Here is a 26794-nt window from a genome sequence, read left to right as displayed (position 1 = left end):
TAATAAAGAACAAATCGGTAACCTATTATTAAGTACTGGCATTAATTAATTTACAGTTTCAAAAAGAAAAATAATGTATATTTTTAGTGTGTTACGAGAATTATAGGAACTTGTTTATGGGAAAATGAAACAGATTATTAGGATAAGCTTTATATATTTTTAAAAAATCATCAGATCAGACAATGCAGATTTACATGTAATTTTATTTAAACATACTGTATAGAAATAATTAAATTTGATGAAAACACAGAAACGTCTAAAAAATACGGCAGTTCTTTCGACAGAGGAACATAATTTAAGATGCAAAAGAAATACTATCAATATCATTCGCTAATCATTATAGCTCTACATTAAAATTACGATCACTATAAGTCACTTGCGTTCAGTTTCACTGAAATAATACCTAAAATTTAATTAATCTGGTCCATTTACACAGTCATTTTAACATCACATAAAATCATGCAATATGTAACAAAAATACTTAATCACATACATAATAAAAATAGTAGTTCGGACATACTAATGTCATATCAATGGCTAAAAATACTCTACCTAACACAATAATTAAATGACTATTTTTTATCATTTGTATTGTTGGATACATATCTTCTATTTAAAGTACAATCAGAGAATACTGAATTCAATTTCGAAACCAAATTTAATATTTACTAATAAAGCTAAACAAGTTACAAAATTTTAATGAAACATTTTCACCAGATTTTCAGGTAATCATTTTCTGATAATTTATTATTACGGCGTTTACACTTAATGAAATAAATAATAAGGTACTTCTTTTCATTTAAAATTAATAACACCGTAACTTACAGTTAACAAATCACAGATACCAATCGCGAACTGCCATAACTACTGGGCGAACGACATTTAAGAGCTTTCCATAATAGCCTAATAAACGTTCCCGATATTCCACCTTAAACTAAACGCAGTCTTAAACATTCTACATACAGCCCTGTTACAACCTCACTTTCAACAACCCTTATAATACTCGAAGGTGAACATAATACTAAACAAACATGCAACCGCCAAAGCGAACCAAATAGATGACTTTACTATTGCATTAGGATTTAGGATGTTCAAACATTAAGGTTCCAGCGTCCTTCCTTGGTTAACACATTCAAACGTACTCAACTGGTATGCTCTATCGCGTACATATCACAGATGGTGTGTCGGCGAGGGCGATGGCGCGAGCCCTCGGGCCCGGCCGCGTCACAGGTAGGGCATGCAGGCGCCACAGCGCGAATGTCGCTCGGGGGAGCCGGCGCACGCCCTGCACACAAGCACGCCCGGTTAACTCACGAACTCCTTTCGTCGTTACGGTTCTCGGAACGACCAAACGCCCGGCGTAACTTCTCCACCAACCTGCTGTGAAACTTGTCCGATTCCCGCGCGCTGCTAGGCGGGCTACCTGAACTCTTTCGGCTTTCGTGAACTCGCAATGAGGCTCTTGACGGAGGCACCCGGCAGTAAGACAACGAGCGCATTGCAGGAGCACTTCGATGAGGGCTGAGCGCAGCGGCTGTTCGGGGGGACAACACAGGACCTTCCGATCTTGACTCTGACACTTTTCGTACCCGGCCGCCGATCGCCACTTTGTCCGCAGATTCGGAGGCTCGTCGCGACCGCTGTGAGTTGTAAATGTCCCAATCGTTCTTCATAACAGGCATCATGAACGCCATCTCGGCGACGGTAACGGTGACTCTTGACTTTTAACGTTTTTGTTGAAATATAGTCGGCGCCGCTGTAAACTATAGCTTGTTTACGGAAAACTGTTTACCGATCGATACTGGTAAATAGAAGTTAAATTACTTTTCACTGTAATGGCTAATATAGCAATTGTAAATTTTGTAAATATTTTTTGTTCTTGTTATATTGTTTTCATCAAATGGTATATTTTAATATTGAAGTTATTTAGGAAGGAAACACAAGCTTTCACTTCAATGTCACACACGTTGAAACTATTAAGCTCGGATGTTCACCTTAGGACGAATTGCAGTAGAATGAAGTATTTGAGAAAACACACCCTGAATATAAGGAAAATAGTGGCGCCACTGTAGCAGCGGACACTATTGTAAACATCACATATATAAGTTTTTCCTTACGATATTGGACTTACGATTTAATTAATTTTTTGCTCCGTATATTATATATAATTTTTTTCGACTTATAAATAAATAATTATAAAAACATTACAAATAAATTTATTTATAAATATGTAAGCCACTCGACAGTAGATGGCGTTACTAATTCTGAAAAACATTTTTATTATTGTAATTAAATAATAACTTTAATTGAATCGTTTAGTTTTGTTACAATAAAATTGGATATTAACAATTTGAATATTATAACTTGCATTTAAATCTAACATACTAATTAAGCAAAAAAAGATTAAAGTAGTAGTATAAGCTGTTTTCGTTAGATGGCGCTGAAAGTAAATGATTTTTATAATAAATTATAGTAACAATTTAGCGAAACAAAGACAGCTTAAAAGTAAAAAGAATAGAAACAATATCTACAGCAGTTAAAAAACATTCATAATGCGGCATCAAACATATAAATGTTGAAGAATGATTTTTAAATCACTCACACATGTTAACATTTGTTGATTTGCAAATTCGTTAGTGTTACGAAATCCGAAAACTAAATATTTATATTGTCGCTACATGAGTATCTAAATATATAATATTAATCTTTTTTTTTATTTTGTTATGTATCGTATATACATACACGCCAAATAAACATGCGGAAACCACTGAATGATTTTCAATATCTTAACATCATGTCTGAGAACATTTGGATGTTGATAAGACTGCAAGCACAAGATATATTTAACTAAAATAAATATTATTAACTAAAAAATTAATTAAGTTCAAGACCAATCGTAATCTAATATCGTTTTTATTTTTTAAAGCAGCAAGAACACAATAGATATAGCACTAAACGAATATTCAATAACTGTGCTTGAAATTGAATGGCCTTAGCTAGTTAGGCCATATTGTGCACTCCTTCATTACTAACTCAACTGTTATATAGGATTATCATAATTTGAACATATAATATAGGGAAAACAAGAGTCGCAAAGTGAATGCTTAGCAATGCTTTTGAACGTTCTTGGTCCACGGATTTAGTTTAAGCTTAATAAAAAGCAGAAACATTCTAGAAAGAAAGGAATTTCTACAAATGTCTCCTGATTTGGTCATCCTGATTCCGTCTCATTACGGTGCTCCCTGTGGGATGATAGATGAACGAATGTAATAGAGTTCATCGATAAATGCAAGTTATTGTGATTTTTGTATTTTGCGCCAAGCATGTTGAACTATAAATAAATACATATTTAAGCACCTAAGAATTAAGTGGTACTTGACCGGATTTTAATAAATATATACATAATTACAGTATAACGGAAGAAAGTTTTATACATTTAAAATTTTAAATAGTCATTTAAATCCACCATCTTATTAGGCAATAAGAAAAAAAGCAACCAAAAATCACAAATACACAAAATGTCGGTGGGGACGAGACTATTTTTGTTGATTTGTTCCAATATTATGTTGTTCTTTTTGTTGATTTGAATTAATAAATATAAAGTTATTATTCCTCTCATTTATATACAGCTCTCATCATAGTCCTATTCCGCCTTGAGTTCACCAAATGCCAAAACTATCAACCTACCAACTATAATTAGTTGGTTAATCGTCGAGATCAATTTTATGAGTCCAAACTCGGTGGGCCAAATTTACATAGTGTGCCAAATTTCAGATTAATTGAAAATGATACACTAACCGTTAAAAACGAGGTCATATATATATTTAAATACTTTTGAAAAATGAAAAAATATCTAAAATAGATATCATACATCGCTAAAGCTTAATGACAGCTGATTTCTACACATTCAATTTGAGAACTTATATCCTTATTTTTTTATTATCTGAATAATCCAAATAAGTACAGAGGCTGTTCTTGCACTCAAGGCGTAGGGGAGGGTGGGGCACAGTGAAACAAAAAAGTAATTTTGATTTAAGCTTGTGTTTTTGTGCCCCACTTTACCCTTTATTAGCTCTTTACACTAAAAACAGACTATTACCACAGATCATACTATAGTAGTACTATTACTATAATACTAGTTGTTTGAGAACTGAACTGTGATTAATAAATGAAAAAAAAAAATAGTAATGTAATTTACTGCATCATAATAAAAATACAATATATATGTAAGTATTAGATTTATTAATTAGAAATAATATGAATTTTTATTGGACGAAAAACAAAATTTAGTTATAATATATATCAAAGTGAATTACATTATGGCTAAAATAGTTTGAGTATTATAATTAAATTGCTGTTAAAAGCAGGTCTATAAAATAACAATGAGATTAGAATTAATAGTAATTGTGCTTCGAATATAAAAAAGTAAAATTATTATTTAAACATACAATACAAAAAACGACATTTATCAACAAACACATTTTCAATGATTATAATTGGTGGGAAATATATCACATAATATGAAAATGAATATATTATACGTCAATAAGCTAAATTTACTTTATGGTGACGAAAAACTATATACAACTTCTTGGTTGACATCATATTCCATCCAGAACTAATGGCAACAACAATGACAATACATAAAAAATAGTATTCAAAATTCTATCTCGACTGATTGCATTCATTTATAGACTTTAATTACTATAATAATAAAGTTCAATTTCGTTTTTTTAAAGCTATTATGATATTCATAGTAACTATCTTTTAATTATCCAACATATAAATAAAATACCTAAATACTTATCTTGATAGTTATAAAAAATGTTATCATGATTTCATTGAAAAATCATACATATGTTACAAATTATAATTAAAAAATTTCCACTATATAACACAATCTAAGGCACAAAAATGTAACAAGATAAGTTATAATATCTTAATCAAGCAGTTTTTAAAACAAACACATTCTTCTAACTATCGAATTATTACACTAATACTATAGTATTAATAATTTAAAACTCTTACTGACTGGTGTCATATACATATATATCATGTTATACGGGTTATCTTATCTATGACTTGAAGAATATCACTATCCCAGCACACCATAGACAAAGTGACACATTCTTAAGAAACTAAAAAGCTCATACAAAAAACATTTCAGAAACGATTCAGGTGACAAACATCTTTATTCGTTCTATAAAAGATCATTTGACAAACACTCAATTCGCAATGTTTTTTTTTTTTTTTGCAAATGCACTCTATGTTAATGTTTAATTTAAAAAATTGATATGTTCTAACTAAACCTAACCAACATAATTATTTGTCAAATGATATTTATGTAACAAAATGAAAATTTGTCTGGTAATTATTTATCGAGGAATTATATAACTATTGTATAAAGATGAATATATGATTTACATTTTCCCAAAAGTTTTTATGTAGACTGCAAACTAATATTAGTGTCTTCCTTCGACCTATCAGGATCATAATAACCATTTAAGTTAACCATAGTCAGTAATTCAACCAAATGCCTCTGGTAACCGCATTCCATTAATTTTGTAATGACTTTGTGCAAATACTTTGCAAGTTTTTCGAACAAATGGAAAAGTTCTTCCAATTGAACGTAACTTGTGTGCGTGAAACAGCTGTTCGGCGCGTTTTGTCGCCATTCTCTGTAAAAAATAAAATAAACAAATATTAAGATATTATTTTATATTTTAGTATTATACGTTTTTACTAGAGTGAATTAAGTCTAAAGGTGGCCTAGTGGTTGGAACACGTAAATCTTTACCGATTATTGCGAGTTCAAACCCAGACAAGGATAAATGAATTTTCATGTGCTTAATTTGTATATACATAAAATTAATCTCGTACTCGGCAGTGTACGAAAATATCGTGAGGAAACCTGCATGTGTTTAATTTCACTAAAATTCTGACACATGTGTGTCCCGCCAACCCGTATTAGAGCAGCGTGGCGGAATAAGCTCAAACCTTCTCCTCAAAAGGGAGAGGAGGCCTTAGCCCAGCCGTGGGACATTAACAGGCGCTTACTGTACTGTACATTTCGAACTAAACTACGCATGTTATGTCATGCCGCTTGGTGGCCCGTGTTAGGTTTTCGCTGAAATAGATTTTGATCAAAGGCCCGGAAGAAAGAAAACGCGCGTGTTTCAAGAAGTACCAGATACCTGGGTACCTGGTACTACTCCAGGTACTCAGGTAAAAACCGATTGTGTTAGTTCTCCAGCGCATTATTTGCTAAGTGCGAAAGAGATAAAAAGAGTGTTATCTTAATTTTTTGCGGGGTTATTGATGAATCATTATTAGGGCGGCATAGAGAGTAACTACCTGCGCGCTATTAAAAAGTATTTAAATAAATAGTGAAGCAAAAAAAAAAACTATTATTATTTTTAACACAGTCATGTGTTAAAAATAATAATAGTGACTGATATTTAGACTAATTTTGTCAAATCAGTTCAGCGATTTAGAAGGAGTAAGTGACAAATACAAATCTTCTTCTCAAAAGGGAGAGGAAGCCATATCCTAAAAGTGGGACAATTATAGGCTTCTCCTGTTAGAAAAACAAATAATTTTCAAATAATACATGTATTATTTGAAAATTATTTGTGACACATGTGTCACTCGGTTTCATATTACGTTCAAAGTAGTATGTGTATTCACAATTTTAATTCATATTTCAGAATAAAATAAAGAACTTTCTACATTAATAAAAAAACCAATTATAACAAAAATATATGGCTTATAACAACTTACCCCGCTTTTAAAACACGATTAAATTTTAATATAACAGTGAAAATATCGTTCAATAGTTTCATAACGGGCGTCGATCTATTATTCAAAAGGCATCTAAAGAGCACTTTCTTTATATACACCACGTGACATTCGTAAAGGTCATCCAACGTTTTTGCTTTCTTAAGATCTTTCTCGAATTCCGTCCAGGATGTGAGAATGCATGTCGTCACAATGTAATTGTCCAATGCCCTTATTAAAGATGCCATATTATGTCTGTATATTTGCACTGATATGTACTGAGAGGACTTTAGGAGTTTACGTGAATGCTCTCTTGATAATTTCGCTGTGAGTTTAAGAGCCTGGAAATTGAGGTAAAAGTAAAATTTTTATTCAACTCTATAATAATTTTCGTAATTGTTACTAAAACTGACCCAAATTTGTACTGGGACAACCTTTTTTCTCCAAAAAAAATCTTGATTGATATTATGATGATATATTATGTTACAAGAGATTCGTTAATAGAGAAATATATGACAAAAACTTAAAAGAAACAATTATATATAAATAATCATATCTACTGACCACAAAATCCTCACTCAAAACCCAAAATATTCGCCTCATTTTGATCAGAAACTGGAACACCTTGGCGTACCGCTGCAACGCTTCCTGCGACAGTATGATGTTCAGCGGCCAGCTCACGGAGTACGTTAGAGAGAGACATTGTAACACATCCGGTGAACTATGTTGAAAACTTAAGGGTGATTCCGTAATCGTAAATGATAAGTTTTCAGAAAATTTGTGAACATCTGCAATATAAATAAATTAAGGCTGTGGTAAAAAAAAAAAAACAAAAAAGCCAACGACACGCGGTGTTCCCAGGCGGTCACCCATCCAAGTACTGAACGCGCCCGATGTTGCTTAACTTCGGTGATCGGACGAGAACCGGTGTATTCAACATGGTATGGACGTTGGCTATGAGCAATTCCAAATTATCTAATGGATTTAGATATGTACATAATTATGTAAATAATATATACATGAGATAAACCTAACGAAACATTAATATTTGAAATTTACATTCCTGTGTATAATATACAATATAAAAATAATTTAATTTACCATTACCGTATACTTTAGTAATTTTAATTATTATTGCAAAGAAGTTGAAACTGATTTAGTTGGTTAGTATTAATGCATTGTAATTTAGAATTATTTTTACCATTAAAATACTACATAACATACTATATTTTGTTAACCATTATTAAATATAAAATGATTAATTTTTGGTAGTAAACTAAATAAGGTTCAATTTCGTTTTAAATTTTCTATACTGTGTTATATACATTTTTTTCTTCTATTTTATATCAAATTAAACTCTAAAACTTACGTGAAATCGATGACCCTAGAGCCTTATCTAAAATATTATGTAAAGTGGCGAAATTCAACAGCTCTTGCGGGTTCAAAGTTTTTGTTAACTTTGCAAACAAATTATGGCAGATACTTCTAGAAAATTCTCCGTCCATTAAGAAAAAGTAATCCTTTAAACTCCTTAAATGTTCATACATGTCTAAGTTGACAAGAAAATGTGTTAGAATCGAATTATTGACGACTTCCAATTGATATGTCAATGGCAACATTACTGATCTTTGCAAGCAAGCTGTCAGTGTTGCTATATTATCACAGGATATTTTCTGATCTTCCTCTTCATGATCGCAATGTGACATGAAAATGTTATTGTAAGGCCTTTTCTTTACTTCCTCCATAAGGACAGCTGGATGAGTATATATAGAATTACTATCTTCATTTATTTTATTATTAAAATAATCCTTAGAATAGTTTTGCAGTTGTTTCACACCAAATGGATCAAATGATTCTAAACTGTACGAACCATCTATTATATTAAACAGTGATCGTTTACTGGATATAGGATTACAGAAATCAACGCTTTTTAAAGGTGAATTTTCAGGGCTCACTTCTGTTTGAGCGTCACTTATGTCTTCCGACACCACAGTATCATCTTCTACGATCAAAGAAAAATTAAACCCTTGTGATGTCAAAAACTCTTTGTCGGGTTTAACTTTGGCTGAATCCGGGTCTTTGTTACCTTCACTGCGCGGTGTAAATATTTCACTTGTCATTGCTCCATCCAAGGGCATTTCTGCAGTTGTAGGAGTTTCAAGATCAAGCTAAAAAATAAAAATAAAAGTCCAATTACTTTACAATGAGACGAGTAGTAGTTTACGAGTTGAGCAATATGTGGTTAAAATTTTCTTCAAAGGCTAGTCGGAGAATTTATATAGAGAATTTGAATATGCAAAATAAATTTTCCTTTACCTAAAATCCACATATTATATACGCTAGATCATTTCAGTTTATTAATAACAACTACTTAAATGAAAAAAAAAAACTGTGCTTAGCAGCTGTTTAATTAAACAGCGATTTCTCTCTTTCTATCATTATTGATTTGACATTCGAAGGAAGAAGACAGATCATTGTTTAACTAATCACCTGCTAAGCAACGTTCATAAGCAAGACCGTCACTTACCCCTGGAAATAATTCACCTGGAGTTATCGCCCCTGTATTTGGTGTAACACTAGACGTTTTTGTAACTATAGTATCACTGTATGGTTTTAAGTTTAACCTCAGAGCCGACTTTTTAGCAGCATCAAATTTTGCTACAATTTTCATAGTTCTTTCGTAATTTGAACCAAGATTTCTATTCTTGTTACGTATCGCCTCTTCCTGGGCTACATTGGCTGGTTCCTTTTTAGGGATATTTTCGAATGGAAGATTGTATTCAACACCTAATACTTTTTGTTTGTTAATGAGGGCTTCTTTTTGTGCTTCGTTTCGTGGTTCCGTTACAATCTCTTTGACTTCTTGCTTAACCATTCCAAATTCAGCGCCTAACACTTTTTGCTTGTTTCTTTTAGCTTCAGCATTTGGTGTCAAAAACTTTTCATTATTTTCTTCATCGAGTGATGGATAATTTATAGTAGGCGATATGTCTTTTTGATTATTCTCGTTGTCTATTTGTCCAAACTCATGAGCCATAACTTTTTGTTTATTTTTTAAAGCCTCTTGTTTGCTTTCGAGAAATCTTAAATTATCGATTGCATTATCTAAGTTCGCTCCAATCACGTCGTTAGATGTTTGATCCGCTTTTGTTTTATGGTGTATTTCCGTGACAGCATTCACAACATTTCCTTGAATGTCAACTTCTACTTCATTATCACAGGGTGAACTTGCTTTTGATTTTGACACGCCAAAAATACTCTTAGCGACGTTACAAATAGCGTTAAAAACGTCTGATGAATTTTGTGTTTTTTCCCTGTTCCTATTGAATTCTGAGACTGCAGAACTTTCGGGCTCTTCAATTATATCAGCAGAAGGTGTTGAACCAGCCGTAGAGTTATTTTCCATGTCACCATTATTATTGTCAACAGTATCAAGATCATCGTCCGATTTAAAATCACTCTGTATGGACATCGCCATAATTTCATTGCGTTGATGTTCCAATTCCAACTTTTCTCTCTTCAAATTTCTCTCCTCTGTAGAGAGGAGTTGCATCCGACTTTGGTCTAGTTGCAGACGTTTTATCTTCCACTCTGTGTGTATCTTACTCTTCTCCACTTCCATGTTCAACTTTGAATAGTATTCCATTATCTTACTCCTAGAAAACAAAACTGTTAATAGGTAAAATATACATCTCGCAATTAAACTTCGATCCAAGTTATAGGCATATATTATGCATAAATAGGAAAAAAAAAACGTAATTTTTTATCCTGTATAGATGGTATTTTTATAAATTTTTTTCCTTGGTTTACAGGGTGCGGGCCAGCTCAAACAAAATTCTAATCATGGTTGCTAACAGACTAGACTGTATATTTATAAACCGCTGTTGTAAAGTATCAGCTGGACCAGTGAATTGTATAAGTGGTAGATAGTAGTGTTTATTTTATTTTTTTGTAATTTTGTATATGGTCTTGTTACTTGAATAAATAAATTATTATTATTATTATAAATATATAGAAAAACATGTCACAAGATTGCACCAAGCTTAAAGAACAGTAGAAATAACAAAATTTCTAAGACATTTCTTAGTTCGCACATACTTTTCATCGTCTCTTAGTTTCGAATCCACTTCCTCGGTAGCCTTTTCAGCGGCTTCTTCTAATTTACAAAGTTTTCCTTGACGCTTTTTGCCCTTAGTTTTACTGGCTTTCGCTTCAGCCATCGCCGCTTCCAAGATCCTCAACGAATGCTGCTTTTCCGCTATTATCAATTGGGCTAGTCTTTTTCGTTCAGCTACAGAATACAGAACAGGTCTTATAAATTTGATAAATACATTTCAATACATTATTTTAAATTAACAATATAAAGTACGCTACGTTTAAATTTGAAAAAAAATATATAAAAAATTTCGAACACAATTCCAAACCTGTAGAATTATCAAAGCTAAATAAAAAAATATCTCACCAACAATCTTTTCCATAGTTTCAGCCTGTTTCAAAGACGCCATTTCGGTAAAAGCTTTCCTTTCCGCTTCTCTTTTGAGCAATATCTGTTCAAAGGTAACCGTTTCGCCGCTAACGAACAAGCAGCGCGTACGATACACATCGAGAATTTCCTGTTGACGTTCCAGCTGCTCAAAACTGGCACAACAGCGGACTGAAGGGTGGTCAGACGATATCAGTAAGACCAGAGGATCCTAGAAATTAGATACATAAGGATATGAACAATTAATTGAAATAAGTAGATAAAATATAAGTGTAAGACAAATTCGTGAGAGAACGTGAAAATTTAAAAGTAAATAGCAGCCATTAATGTTATCCTTTTTCTTCCTTTACAAACACGTGTGCATTATCACAATCCGATGGGTATTTACTTGCTTTCTCAATACGGAATTGTAAACACTAGCAACTCAAACATTCAACGAGAGAGTTATTAAATTATTAATATATATAATAATAATAATTTATATATATATAATTAGATTATAATATAAACTTACACTAGGATTACAAAGCTTCAATAGTCGCAGTGACTTTCCGCATAGCAATATAAACGTTGCTAGAGGTCTCAGAAAATCAGGCACCGCTACACTTAGCATTATATGAAATCCTTTGTCCCAGTAACGTTTCGAACGTGAATTCACATACTGATTGTCCTTCCTTATGAAGAATTCATTAAAAATATCATCCAATTCACCTTCGAATATAAAACGTTCTATGAATCTGTAAAATGAAACGATATATTATTCTGTCTATCAAAATTAAATTGTATACAATGAATTAATCTCAAGTCAGTAATAATCCCGTATCTAGGTTATGTTTCATACACTAGTGTTCGCCCAGTGATCAAAATTCGACCATAATCAGTATTGAAAATTTAAGGGAAACATATACGAACTTGCATATTTAATTTTTTTTCTTCTACTTGTCAATTGCTATCAAACAAAGAAAAGAAGATTAATTGACCAGAAGAGAAAAAAATAAAGGCGGACCAACAAATGCGCCACCTGACGGTAAATGGCCGCACCGCACATATCCATTGGCGATGTAAGAAATATTAATCATTTCTTCCATTTCCAAGGCGCCACCAACCTTGGGAACTAAGATGTTAGTAAAATGTAAGAACTATCTAACGGGTAATGTGAATTATCATTCAATTGATAATATTTCACTCTTGAGTTAAACCAAAATTTATATAATAATATTAAAAATGCTTGAACAACCATGCTCTAACTTAAGTTCATGTCCTAGTAAGCATTTAAAAACTTAACATAAAACTTACTTAAAATAAACCCTGCAGATACTAAACAACGAATTGAACAGAGTAAGAGCTGTCTTCCTATGTGTCACGAGGGATATTTCATTGAACAGATATGACATTAGTTCAGCACCGTATGGTATTGAAGTTGAATCTAAAACAACAACAGAAATATGTAAATAAAAAATATTTTAATTGGACCGTGACCCACAGAAACAGTAATAAAAATTATTAAGATATCAAAGGAAAACTACAATAACTGTGTTATATAATGTTATGAAATAACTTTAAAATAATATGTGTAACATATATGCAATCATTCGCAATTTCAAACAGCACTTCACAGCTGCCCCTTTTCCCCATTACATGCAGGCGAAGTCGAGGGCGATAGCTAGTATAGAATATAGAGATTGGGATAGTGCAGTAGCATATGGGGTTGTATGTCAGAATTTATTCGTGTTTTGATATAATATTATAATTTTACAAGTGAATATTTGAAGTTTTATACCTGCATCGACCATTTTATATATTGATGCAATAGTTTCAATCTCATAATTCAATGGTTCCATATGATGCAAGATCTGCAATAGCGTCGGCATACAATTCAGCTCCTCTGCGTTATTTTTACAATACTCTTCATATATTTCCGTTGCAGTTAAACGAAATTCTAACAAGTATCTTCTTATCACTTCTCTCGCAGCCTGCACATTATAGAAAACAGTAAAGTTAATTTTCTGTCACAAGGGTTGTCTACCTTATCTCACTGTGATGATATATTTTTGTGCAAACAAGTGAAACATTAAAAAAAATGTAGAAAACAAAATCAATCATAAAATGTTACTCTTGATATGCTCAAACAAGTTTTACTTAAAATCATAAATGAAAAATTAACTCAATAAATGATTGTCCAAAGTTATATAAAACTCACTTCAAAAACAAGTCCTTTAGTATGAAAGTGATCCTCAGCAGTAAGATTAAAAGCAAAATTGTAAAGTCGTCTATAATATGTGCCTACTAATAACAAAGGTGCAATGTATCCTCTTAAATGTTCCTTGGATATTGCCTCTAGGACCAAATTGTCTTTAATGTAAAAACAATTTGATGCTTCGCTAAATGGAAAAGAATTTGTTTCTACACCAACTGAAAAAAAAAATTATATAATGGCAACCCTAACCACTCCTATGGGATATATGTGTAGCATTATATTGTATCTAATTCATATTATATGAAATTGCAAATCTTTTTTTTTTATATATATATTCGCCGGGAGGGCAAATGACTCTACTCCACTTGATGGTAAGTGGTAGTAGAGTCCAAACGCGACGACGGCCAGTACAGACGGGAAAAACGTTCTGCACTAGCCGCCTTCGCCTTGCCGGCCCGCAAGATGCCTCTTCACGCCTCGTTTGAAGGAACCCGGGTTGTAAGAGGAGGGGAACACGTGAGCTGGTAAGGAATTCCATTTTTTGGAAGTGCGACAAAGAAAGGAGTTGCCAAATTTCTTTGTTCGCGATGGAATTGATGTCACAGTTAGGCGGTGACATCGAGAACCAGCTCGCGTGGACTTAAGAAGGAAGGGGGAAGCAGGAATTAGAGAGAATAATTCCTCAGAGCACTCGCCGTGATACAGTCGATAGAAAGCGCTCAGAGCTGCTATCTCACGACGCAATTGTAAAGGTTCAAGGGTGTTTGTGACCTTTACGTCGCCAATAATGCGTACGGCACGTCGCTGCAACCGGTCCAAGGCCTCAAGTAGGTACTTAGCGGAGCCATCCCAAAGGTGCGAGCAATATTCCACGCAAGACCGTACCTGTGTTTTGTACAGCAGGCACAGTTGTTGTGGCGTGAAAAAGCGCCGCACCTTGTTCAGAACTCCGAGTTTCCGTGAAGCTGTTTTTATAACAGCCTCGATGTAATCCCTTGGACTAAAGTCGCAGCGAACGTCAATCCCCAGCATGGCGATTTTGCTTTGCATCACCAGCGGAGTACCACAGAGGGAGGGAAGAGGGGAAAATGTTGACTTTTTCGTCAACATTTCATCATGATATTTCAATCTCTGGAAGAACATGCAGAATACTAAATAAAACTTGTATAACATTAAATTACTTACTAATTAAATACATGATATGCCTTATAAATTGTCTTTCTGAAATAATGTTAAGATCTGATAATTCGCTGCCATAGATACTTCTCCATAGACACATTTCTCTTGAAGAAGAGGCTATCAGCTGTCTTTCTTTGACTAAAGGCATCTTAGCTGAAAAAAAATTAGTTAAATTATAATAACAAATCCAACAACAATTCATTATTTATAACATACTATCCATATTTTAAAATTCACTATATAAAATACATCAATAACAATTATATACATGACACACTATTTTTTTAACATTTTCTTTATCCTATTATTAATATTTTTAATTTATTATTTAAATATAATAATTAAAACATGTATTTTTAAAGCACAAAAGCTGTCAAATCTGTATTTTAAGTATTTCTTATTTGGACACATTAAAAAACTAGCAACAAGTTAAATTTAATACAACATTTATTATAATATTATTAATATATGAATACACCAAAATTTCAAGAGCCTTGATTAAAAAGATCACTGCACAAAATTGTGTATACACAATATTTGAATGTATATTCAATACATAAAAGACAAGATGGCCCAGTGGTAAGAGTACATGAATCTTAACCGATGATTGTTTCATGTGCTTAGTTTGTGATTATAATTCATCTCGTGCTTGACGGTGTTTAATTTCACTTAAATTCTGCCACATGTGTATTTCACTAAACCGCATTGGAGCAGCGCGGTGGAATAAGCACAAAAAAACCTTCTCCTCAAAAAGGGAGAGGAGACCTTAGCCCAGCAGTGGGACATTCACAGACTTACTGTATACATAATTGACTATTAACACTTACATACTACTTCCCAAATATCTTCTGGTATATCTTTATCTATTTGTGTTACAATCTCCCATATATCCATTGAGTCATCCCTCTTGACTTGAAACACATCTGGTACTTCTGATTTTACACTTGTACTTACTAAGGAAACCTAGAAGTAAATGAAAGCATAATATATTTCATTTAAAACATAATATTAAAATAGTTGACATCATGTACATTTCTTGTAGAAATGCAAATAATATTTTTTAAGTTACATAAAGAATGTTTTTTTTTATATTTGCCGAGTGAGCAAATGACTCCACTCCACCTGATGGTAAGAGGTAGTAGAGTCCAAACGCGACGACGGCCAGTACAGTCGGAAAGAATGTTCTTTAACAATCCTTAATTGATGCAAAGTTTAATATGAATAATAGTATATTAAAAGCTTATACATGTCTCTCAGCTGGTCAAAAGTGTCTCCTCTTTAGGAGAAGATATGGGAGCTTATTCCACCAGACAACTTCAATGCATATGTATAAAATATATTAGAAATAAAGCACATAACAATTAGTTGTGTTTTCCTGATTTTGAGCCTACAATTTTCGGTTAAGATCGTCTTTTTTTAACCATCGGACCTTTCAACTCAAAGAAACAACATTCAACAATTCCATACTTTAGTAAAAATTTGACTTATTATTATTAACAAAATCTGTTGTATCTAGTTTAAGAATTATTTTTCTGGTTTAGTGTATATTTTTTTTTTCTTAACTTAAGTAAGTTAACATTTAACAAACCTTAACATCTGTATATTCAGATTTTGGTATGTGAAGATCTCTCGGAGCTGTCAATCTAGGACAGTTGATTATTGTACTTTCTGTATATGAAGATAGAGCTGTAGATGTCATAGATGCTATTGACATGGGACTCTGGAATGACTTCATATCATCTATGCCTTTTTGAGATTGAATATCAGGAATAACTGCAAATATTTTTTTATGTAGTTTTGTTTATAAGTTATTTTCAACATTTAAAGCATAATTTTATTATATGCAATATATAATATGCAATTTGTCATAATTTTGATACTAATTTATTTATTCATTTAATAATAAGGAACTCCAAAAGAAGTTCATTAAAAATACAAAATATGAGCTTAGCAGATAGTGTTTAAATGTGAGGTACATTAATTACGGGAGAGCTGTTGCATTTACCATAATAGTGTTAATAAGGTCAATTAAAATTAATTATATAATAATATCTTACATGATCGTGAATCAAAACTTTCAACTGTATACTCAGTGTAGCATTTTTTTTTATCCATAATATTTTCTTGATGTTTCAATGAATATGGTAGTTCAAATACATGTTTTGGAAAATATGCATATGGCTGGGGTGATCCAAAAATCTCTCTCTTCGGTTTTGGTAGCATTTCATCAAATAGACCAAATGAAAATGGATTCTAAAATATTTAAATGTAGTATTAAAACACCTTTTATATTTTTAAGTTAATCAAACAATGCACACATTATACATATATGAAATCTATAAAAAATCACCTGAAACATTTCACTCGATAAATCTTCATTTATAGAATTTTGAAGTCCAATTAATAATCTAAGAACATTATTGACTTGATCTTTCTTTTCGCCAAAATCTTGTTTACGTATATTGATTATTATTTTTTTTAGAGCAATAGAACGCTTATATTCAGCAACATTTTTAACGGTAAGTTGTGATACAAATTGGTGAGACAGTAAATCTTTAATAGGATCAGACTTAGGTGTGGAAGCTTTAGTAGAAGACCTTTTTAAAATAACTTCATATGATTGTGCCCTTAATTTTGATGTCAAGAGCTTCACCGACAACCTACTATTATCACAATATTTTTCAGCCATTTTCTCGCACAATTTCGTGATAAGTTCATATACGCCTGCATTTTCAGTATTTGATGACGAGTAACTCATGTTTACACTTATTTTTAAAAAAGGTTTGTATTTGTAATTTTAGGAAAACTCTAGAAGTATTTGGTACACATCTTTAATATAACTACAAAAATAAATAATAACATATCTCCATGAACCGAAATCCCAAAAAGGTACCTAAGAAATAAAAATACCAATCAAATAACAATTAGCATACAAATAGCTAATACCAATTTCCATTTCAATTAAAGTAAAAGTCAATTGTCAAGTTGTCACTTGTCAAGTTGTGAGTTTTAGAGTTGCCAAATGCATGATTTCGCCCGTTGCTAATACAATCGTTAGCAAGTGCCTAGTTATTAGATCATCTAAAATTATGTGAAATGAATAATCTATACTTACTAACGTAATTTTTTTTAAATATGTAAATATATTATTACGTTTATGTAGTACATATAATATGAAATGACAGACATTCTACAAAGTGTTAAAACGTAGTGGCTATGGACTCTGTTTCAATAAGCTGTTTGTTTGTAAAATTATAATCTGTACCAAATTGACATCTCAGTAATGATAATTTAATATATTAATAACCTAAGAAAAGTTAAATTTTATTGAACTGTGTAAATAAAACAACAAAATTACTGTAAGAAACAAACATGAATCAAGCTGATATTTCAAAAATAGTTTCGAAGTTACGAATAAAAGTACCACCTGAACATCGCCGACTGAAAGGTCCACAAGGCCCGGAAGGCAGGCTAAATAAACTGCGAAAAACTGTTACAGGTTTAATTAAATATGAAAGAATTGAACTGAATTATCGCCGAGGTGATGAAGCACGTCAGTATGCTGAGAGGGTAGGTATTTTAAATCGAAGAAAAATAAAAGTTGTTATCCACCCTAAATGTTTTCTTTAATTTTTCAGTTAATATCCGAAGCTATCAGCCATGGCGATTGCCATAAACCAACAATGGAAATAGCAGATTTCTGGCTGCTTGAGAAGCAACTAGTTCATAAATTATTTAAAGTCTTAGTGCCAAGATATGAAAATTGCAGTACAGCTTTTACTAGAATGTATAAAGCACCACAGGCATACTATGGAAGAAATATTGATAAGGCTGTTCTAGAATTAAGAGGAAATCCATACCCCTCATTGACAAACAAGCAGTCAAACAACAGACTATTGCTACAAAATGTTCTATTAGATGCAGCTAAATATGATTACAGGCAAGCAAAATATGCAGAAATGGCAGACAAAATGAGTAAAACTGAAGAATCACAATCAAAACTAGACAATAACCTTAAAAGTAAACCTTCTGAATCATCATAATGCCACAGTACTAAAGTTTGTTGATAATTATGTAATAGAGTGTAGTGAATTAATTTAAATAAGAATAAAAAATTAATGCTTAATGGAGTTGATATGTTCTATATGATAATTTAAATACCTAAACAATTATTTTAAAAACCAGCAGACAACCCACAAGACATAAAATTATTGACTACTTTAGGACAATAAATAACAATTTTTAAAATGTTTTGCAGAGTGTATGTTCATCACTGAAAGCAGTTAAAATAAACATGTTTCTGGATGACAGATATCAATTTTTATGTTAACTGGTCTATGATTATAATTAAACACTGTATCGAGAAGAACAAATGAAATTTTAAACATAGTTATGTATTTTTTACATTGAATATAAGCCCTGAAAAGACTAATGAGCCCACTTATTCTATATTTGAAATCTTGGTAAAATATTGGAAATATGCAAAATTATACCTTATAACAATATTAAGGTTGTAAAATAAATATGTAAAAACTAAATACAATATGGAAGATATATATTTCAGAATTAATGATTTATTTAAGATAACTATTTTTTTGGAATTTGACTAGAGCAAAGAACAAAAAGCAATTTTTTAGTTTTAAAAATAATAAGTAAGTAATTAAGGCATTAAGTAATTATGATTATGTTTTAAGTTTCTTGTCTAAAGCTCTAAATAGATTAATAACTCATAATATTTTTCTCCTATAAGTAAATGTTTAACTGACTATAAGAAGATATTCCTGTTGGGGTTTATAATTTTCTGATGAAACGACTTAATGTGAATCCATACTCTTTGAATCTTGACTTCTGAGTGTGACTACTAAGTACAGTTATGCCAGCTCTATTTTTCTACCATAAACCAGGAAAAGTATTTTCGTGAAAAGTCTAAAAAAAACAATACCACACATTGAAATCTCAATGAAAACCAACTAAAAACAGTTGGTACTCGTATATATAAACATATAAATAACATAACATATGGAAATTACGGAGACGTTTTTTTTAGGCCCGAGTCTAAAACAATACTAAAAATTTTAAAAGATCGACGTGTGTAATGTCGAATACATCATCGACGTACATCGTAAAAGTATTATTTAAATCGTACAGTTGACAAAGCTATTTGGGTACGTCAACGCTATTATGCCAAAGTCAATTGTCACCTGTCATTTATTTTATAAATAATCATCTCATAAAATAAAGGTGGCATTGATCACTGGTGCCCACGAAGACGAAATTGATTAGGTATTCTATACACATTAGGACTGTCACTTATATTACATTATATGTTTATAATACGTAATCTTGTATGCAGTACAATGTAGCATTAATCCGCCAATAATTTCAAAAAACAAAAGATCTTCAACTTCCCTCTAAATAATTCATAATATTTTAAAACATGTTTCGCTTTGTAGTAGCTAAGTGCGGAGTATCATGAACATTAAAGTTAGTCCTGATAACAAACATACTGTATTTTATAACCATTCATTGTACATATATACTGATAACAGATGATATAAAGAAAAGCGAACCGGCTATTGCTAGTTATTATAAGCGTATCGTAAAGTTAAATTACCTAACCTAATTTTTGCTCTTCATTGACAGAATGCAGCCAGAATTAAAACAACCAAAAATTGTTGTTCTTGGATCTTGCAGTGTCGATTTTACAACGTATGTATATAATTTAAGTAATATTTACTGGTTTTATAAGTAATATATAGGATGTAATCCTGTATAGGCAGGTAGGTCACATTACACTGAGAACACAATATTAAAATATTTTTTTAATTCAATTTTTTTTCTAAATTCTAAACCAGTATTGAAGCATTTTATAAGTATACTTAATTCATTATTAATAACTTAAAAACGGATTCAGTTTTAGAGGTTACTTTCCTTTAATATATTATTTTCAGATATTGTCCTCGGCTCCCTATGCCCGGCGAAACACTTCATGGGACCCGATTTATGACAAGCTATGGGGGAAAGGGAGCCAATCAATGTGTAGCTGCATCTAAACTAGGCGCAAATACCTATATGATTAGTAGAGTAGGTTTCAACTTATAAAGACCATCTTAATATTATATTATTTATCTTTTTAAACTTTAAACCTTCTATTCTTAATTTTTTATGAAGATCAATTCCAGAAATTTATGGTTTTATATGTTATGTCATTGAATTTATGGTTTTATATGTTTGTAAAGAGGTAATGTTTTATTACAGCTCAAATAATTGATAAAGGTAGGTATTTTAATAACTAACCATTCCTAATTAAACCCTTATTAATAAATGAAGGAAACTATAATTTTTCTATGCACTAGTTAATAAAGATAGGTCAGAATTTTTTTACACATTTAAATAGCTTGTAGAGCGAATTCAGTAAATATATATTGTTTTAGGTGGGCGATGACCAATGGGGTAAACAATATAAAGAACATTTAAGTTCTTTAGGTGTAGACGTATCCCATATTCACGTAACACATAAAGTTACGACCGGAATTGCACAAATTTCAGTAGCGGAAAACGGTGAAAACCAAATAGTAATCGTAGGCGGTGCTAATAACTTTTTAAGTAAATCTGATGTAGACCTTGCTAAGGACTTGATAAAAAATGCAGATATACTTATTGGACAACTGGAGACACCATTTGAAACTACGCTAGAAGCATTTAAACTAAATACCGGTGTAAGTTATAGTTATAAAATTATAAGTATAAAAAATAGAATTATATTAAATAAATTGATAAATATTGATTGTTACTTGTTTGTATATTACAGATTAAATTGCTTAATGCAGCTCCTGCTAGAACTGATATTGAAGCTATATTACCTCATTGTACTATTTTGTGTGTTAATGAAATTGAAGCTTCTTTTATAGTTGGTTTTAACGTCGAAATACCGTAAGCAAAACTATGTAGTTATTACTCATTATTTAAAATTGATATTATGGATTTAATGTTAAAATAAATAAGTCCATTATTTATTTCAGTAATGTGAAAGTAGCACTTAAAAAAATATTAGAAAAGGGCTGTGATACAGTCATCATTACATTAGGTGACAAAGGCGCTGTTTACTCTTCAATAAATTCATCAGATTGTGTCCATGTTTTTTGTGAAAAAGTGACACCTAAGGATACGACAGTAAGTTTGGGATGCGATAACTATAGTCTGTGTTAATTACTGTGTTTAAAAAAAAATGTAAAATTGTAGGGTGCCGGTGACGCCTTTGTTGGTGCCTTAGCTACGTTTCTTATGCATTATAAAAATAAACCTTTGCATCAAGTTGTTGGCGCGGCGTGCGAAATAGCTACTTTGTCTGTTATGAGGGAAGGAACCCAAACAAGTTATCCTGAAAATCATAGATCCTTTGCTGAAGAATATAGCTTCATGATTCTTTGATCTCAAATCATTGTAAAATTATTTGTACAAATAAAATATGCTTTATTGTTGATACAGCATTTTATTTTTTAAATATTCACGTTTATGATTATAGCAGTAAGACGATAAATTTAATTTTTACTCCATATTACGTTAGATAAATTAAAGGACTAACGGAATCATAGATGACTTGGGAACTGTATCTTGACGAAAACAATTTTTAATCAATTTGAACAGGAATTTGGAATACTTTGATGTTCACGTGATGAATTAAGTGTCTATGAAAGTAAATTTATGTTTTTTTTTATTTTATTTGGGGAACAAATTATTTATTTCCTTATTAAAAAAAAACAAAAAAGCGTTATTGAATAAAATGGCCATATTTTTATTATATAAAATAAAAACATTTTATTTTTACAAAGCACTATATATTTTTGATCACTCAAATCGTGAGATCACGAGAATAAGAAACGAAAAGAATAATTAAAATATAAACTATCTAAAATCTAAATGTAGCTGTATGGAGTAAAAATCGTAGGAAATAATTTTCACAATAAAAGGCCAATAAAATAGAGAACTATACATAAAAACTAATTACATTTACGTATTTGGTAATTATATTTTATACTATACTATATACTATACATGTTGAAATCTGAAATAAATTCCAATTTTTTTATTCATTTTTCAAAATTAATTTGTCAATGTTGCCATTATACTTAATGTTTATATATAAAAAGCTATAAATCAATTAGGTAGTATCACAATGATTTCTAGTATGCGGTCTCTCATTACAGTTTAAGAACATTTTAAAGACAATAAATACGTTATCAAATTTACGTAAAAATATTTTAACATTTTATAATGCACTTACATGTCAATTTAATAATATGAAATGTTTGATATTTTTTTGTTTTTAAAATATTTTTAGATCAGATATAATGAATACTATTTTACAATGATAATCATCCGCAATATTTTATGTTACACTAACCAAAAATGAGGGAGATCTGTGCAACATCAACAGAGACGATCAGTCACGCATCAAAATTTGTTATCACAATAAATTGTATTTTTTCGTAGGTTATTTATAATTTTTGATTCGATACAAGAAACATTATGTTGGTATCAAGCTAATTGTTTTTTTAGTATATCTGTCTAAAATTGTATTTAGAATTACAGATAAAACAATATAATTCATGAAATAGCGAAAATCACTGATTCTAATTGTCGATTGGCAAATGGAAATAAATATTTTTATTTAAGTATCAGTTATACAAGCTTAAATTGTTATACTTAAAAAAAAAATTATTATTGTATGGCAAGGAAAATAAAACGCATTTTGTAAATCTATTCTTATTTTAATCTATGTAAAATAGAAGTCAATTTTATGCTGTTACAATTAATATACCCTGGTTTTTCCAGAAACCAGACATTAAATAAGGTATTTTTAAGATGAGATTACTGATGTGTAAAATTATATTGACAACCGGTTGCTCTGCCAGGGCAACTGATGAACTACATTGGCATAGGAAATTTTATTATCCCTTTTTTATTACATTCCGATGATGATATTATAATACTAATATTCCGATGAAAGGTTAAGAAAATACAAGAAAAAGATAAGCTAATAATTTACTAATTATATATATATATATGTTCAATGTATTTTAATAAATGCAATAATAAGCATAACCAATTGTTTTCTTTATAGTATATTATATTAAGGCTTTTAACCTATTGGATCTTACGATAAAACATTTTTAAAATTATCAACAAATATGTTTTGTTATATCTATAACAAATATTTGGATGAAATATATTGATATTTCATTGACATATAGGCCTAATGTTATCCTATTATAAACTATTCATATAGTAAATGTTTTTTCAAGTCAACTTTTATATTTAGTTATGACAAAATTACATTAGGTCATTTTTTATAAATAGTAATAGTAGGATTGTCCAGGTTTATTAAAGCAAAACAAAAACTTCAATAAAGTACATATAAACTTCTTAAGTCTGTCTCATTTACAATTTGTAATAGTACCTGTAAGTCTTCTAAACTTGATATATATTTAGGAGCACCTAAAAACTCCACAGATTTCTCTTCTAATTCTATGCTATATTTTAAATTTTTGGGGCATGTCACAGATTTTTGACATATACCATCAACTACTTTTTTGAAAACAACATGTGTAATATCATCTAATTTAGATGTTGGAAATATATTTAAATCATTTTCCGAGCTTTCTTTCAATATACTCTCATTAGTGCTTTGGTCAGTAACCATAGTTTCATCATTTTCACTGATTATAGCTGTTTCGTTAATTATAGCTTTTTCATTAATAATTGCTTTTTCTTGAATTATAGCTTTTTCATTATCATTATTGGTTTCACTTTCATCTATTGTTGTTTTATCTTGGTCAATGACATTACTACTATCGTCTGTTAGCGCTCCTGCTTCAGGAATATCTGGTTCACATTTTTGTGATGTGTCGCATGGTAAGTGTTCTTCTATTCCTTTTTTTAATGCCTCATCTAATATTGATGGGCTATGAGGATTTTCAATTTCACTAATTGGAGTAGCTTTAGCCTTCTCACCCTCAGCCTCAACCTCAGTGCTGGAGCTAAATTGTGCTACATCCTCTATTAATTTATTGACATCAGTATTATCAATTTCCATAGGTAATGGTTCTTCTATTACCTTGTTTTCTTCTAATTCCTTGTTATCGATAGCTGGCTGACTACCGAGAAGCATAGCTTCAACATCACTTGATTCTAAGTTATCTTTAAATTCTATATTACTGCTTTGGTCTTTTGTTTCCATATTATTTACAGGGGTATTGTTATCATTAAGTATGTCCATTATGGACGGAAAATCATCTACCTTATTTTCTGCCGATTCCGGTTTACTAAATTTATCATCTGGTTTCTCACTATACATTAGATCTTCAAGTTCAGCAGCTATACGATCATACACCTTATCATCAGTTGGCTCTTCATTTTTAGGAAAATAGTCTACACACCATTCTTTAGAAGGAAATATACTTTTGTCTACTTTCGGTAACAGTTCCATTAAGGAAAAATCACACTTAACATCGTAATTGTTATTACATAATGGGTCATTAAATATGATGGCATATTGTTTATTGCAATTACTATTAATTTGTTTTTGAGTTAAGGTTTTCTCTCTAACAATATCTGTTTTATTGGACCCGTTATTTTCTTTGAGTACATTATTTACTTGCCGAGGTGTTGACGTTTCATTTTTCTGTTTCTTAGAATTAACCAAATCTTTTACGGGATGTTGATTGTAAGCGGTTCTTCGCAGGAGTACCATGCCATTTTCATTGTTTTTTAACCTTGCATTTGAGTTTGGCACAGCTGTTTCTGTCGACTTCTGAGTTTTTGGTGATGAACTGCTTTCATATTGAATTTTAACTTTAGTAAACTTTCCCAATATTTTAGCAAAATCCATTCGCGTCACCACCACTGAACAGTCACGGCATTTTCCTTCTTTATATAAGCGTTCTATATTTCTAGGCATTTTTAAAGCCTTACCTCTCTTATTTTCTCGGCCCTTGTATGCAATCATATTATTTTTTTAACACAATATTTAATACTAAGATGAGTTTAATTTGCGGGAATACAAAACGTAGCTATCCACATTTCCCGCGCAGATGATATCACCTATAGTATAAAGTAATTCTTTTGTCTGTTAATCTTACTAATAAAGTAACAACATTACACATTTAAAAAAAGGATTAAATGTATAATTGAATATGTCTTTCAATATTAAAAATAACGTAAATAGACGAATCGACACACAACAGTCACTTCCATATCACGCAAAAATGGCGTCTTAATAGTGTTGCGCTGTCTTGACAAAGTTGGATATTATCGATAACACTTCGACACAATGTTGCGTCATAACTATAGATTCATACAGAAAATAATATATAAACTTTATAAACAAACTTCAACGACCTTGATATTTTTATTTTTTATATTTAACACTACTTTTATTTCAAGTGAGCATAATATTTCTATTATGTCTTATATTATTATTGTAAAGATTAAAATACATACCTTTTACTATTGTTGATTTTCGTAATAGTCGTTGTCGGTCAAATCATAAACATAACAAAAAAATTGTGATTTTCTTTTAACATATCTATAATATTAACACAAAATAAAATAATGTGACATTGTATTATTTTTTTTTTTATTCGGGCGTTATTATTTTTATAAAAAAATTAAACATTATTACTATTGCCTGTATGTTGTATCTTTATATCATGTTTATTTGAATCAAAGCATTTCTAAAATGTTTCAACCACCAACGAAATACCTAATATTTTATTTAAAATAATAACTTTGTGATCTAATAACTTTTATTAATTAAAGTTTTGGCTAGCGTTTAGTTGGCATTTTTACAAACAAAAATAAAGTATACAATTTACTTTTTTTATCTTGCATTAATTATTATTCATTATATCGTTTTATTGATAATAAAACGATATAATGATATATATTTTTGAATGCGAATATCCACTTCTTAATAGGAACCTTTGACCTCGTAGGAGTAGTAAATGACAGTAAATGTCCGATAATGTTCTACTGTTACAAGGACTTCCTTTTCTTTTAAAGAGAATGTTTATCATTATCTCATAAATACATATAAACATGATATATATTGTATATATATATATATATATTATATGTATATTGTATATATATATATA

General features: G+C 30.8%; 5 protein-coding genes and 1 non-coding gene across 10 annotated transcripts; 2 read left to right on the top strand and 4 right to left on the bottom strand.

The window, feature by feature from the left end:
* Positions 1-183: 183 nt before the first annotated feature.
* On the bottom strand, positions 184-2030 carry LOC126769365 (uncharacterized). The gene is made up of 2 exons (XM_050488068.1): positions 1378-2030; positions 184-1285 (listed from the first exon to the last, which is right to left on the bottom strand). Exons 1-2 carry the CDS (start codon positions 1692-1694, stop codon positions 1225-1227), a joined length of 378 nt encoding a protein of 125 aa, XP_050344025.1. The 5' UTR covers positions 1695-2030; the 3' UTR covers positions 184-1224.
* Positions 2031-4319: 2289 nt separating this feature from the next.
* Positions 4320-17578, bottom strand: LOC126769337 (gamma-tubulin complex component 6). Of its 2 annotated transcripts, XM_050488020.1 has the most exons (17): positions 16987-17578; positions 16694-16889; positions 16225-16409; positions 15464-15599; positions 14643-14789; positions 13461-13672; positions 13041-13233; positions 12557-12686; positions 11775-11997; positions 11240-11471; positions 10876-11068; positions 9305-10433; positions 8147-8945; positions 7342-7565; positions 6781-7118; positions 5425-5678; positions 5367-5394 (listed from the first exon to the last, which is right to left on the bottom strand). In XM_050488020.1, exons 1-16 carry the CDS (start codon positions 17392-17394, stop codon positions 5441-5443), a joined length of 4983 nt encoding a protein of 1660 aa, XP_050343977.1. In that variant the 5' UTR covers positions 17395-17578; the 3' UTR covers positions 5367-5394; positions 5425-5440. The 2 variants fall into 2 exon arrangements, with proteins under 2 accessions (XP_050343976.1, XP_050343977.1); XM_050488019.1 differs by having other exon boundaries at positions 4320-5678.
* Positions 7614-7732, bottom strand: LOC126769797 (5S ribosomal RNA). The gene has a single exon (XR_007669420.1). It is a non-coding gene; the product is annotated as a 5S ribosomal RNA (ribosomal RNA).
* A 327-nt stretch (positions 17579-17905) lies between the features above and the next one.
* On the top strand, positions 17906-18771 carry LOC126769357 (39S ribosomal protein L17, mitochondrial). The gene is made up of 2 exons (XM_050488059.1): positions 17906-18206; positions 18275-18771. Exons 1-2 carry the CDS (start codon positions 18009-18011, stop codon positions 18677-18679), a joined length of 603 nt encoding a protein of 200 aa, XP_050344016.1. The 5' UTR covers positions 17906-18008; the 3' UTR covers positions 18680-18771.
* A 1085-nt stretch (positions 18772-19856) lies between these two features.
* On the top strand, positions 19857-22119 carry LOC126769350 (ribokinase). Of its 4 annotated transcripts, none has more exons than XM_050488051.1 (7): positions 19857-19877; positions 20280-20345; positions 20588-20720; positions 21071-21355; positions 21448-21569; positions 21659-21809; positions 21879-22119. In XM_050488051.1, the coding sequence occupies exons 2-7, from the start codon at positions 20281-20283 to the stop codon at positions 22065-22067; spliced, it is 945 nt and encodes a 314-aa protein (XP_050344008.1). In that variant the 5' UTR covers positions 19857-19877; position 20280; the 3' UTR covers positions 22068-22119. The 4 variants fall into 4 exon arrangements, with proteins under 4 accessions (XP_050344008.1, XP_050344006.1, XP_050344007.1 ...); XM_050488049.1 differs by lacking the exon at positions 19857-19877 and adding an exon at positions 19878-19919; XM_050488050.1 differs by lacking the exon at positions 19857-19877 and adding an exon at positions 20009-20120.
* Positions 22120-24002: 1883 nt separating this feature from the next.
* Positions 24003-25898, bottom strand: LOC126769344 (uncharacterized). The gene has a single exon (XM_050488039.1). It carries the CDS (start codon positions 25642-25644, stop codon positions 24040-24042), a length of 1605 nt encoding a protein of 534 aa, XP_050343996.1. The 5' UTR covers positions 25645-25898; the 3' UTR covers positions 24003-24039.
* Positions 25899-26794: the final 896 nt, after the last annotated feature.

The sequence above is a fragment of the Nymphalis io genome, chromosome 7, assembly GCF_905147045.1.
Source record: "Nymphalis io chromosome 7, ilAglIoxx1.1, whole genome shotgun sequence".
Lineage (NCBI taxonomy): Eukaryota > Metazoa > Arthropoda > Insecta > Lepidoptera > Nymphalidae > Nymphalis > Nymphalis io.
The sequence above is the reverse complement of the archived record's forward strand: the minus strand, read 5'-3'. Positions and strand labels throughout refer to the sequence as shown.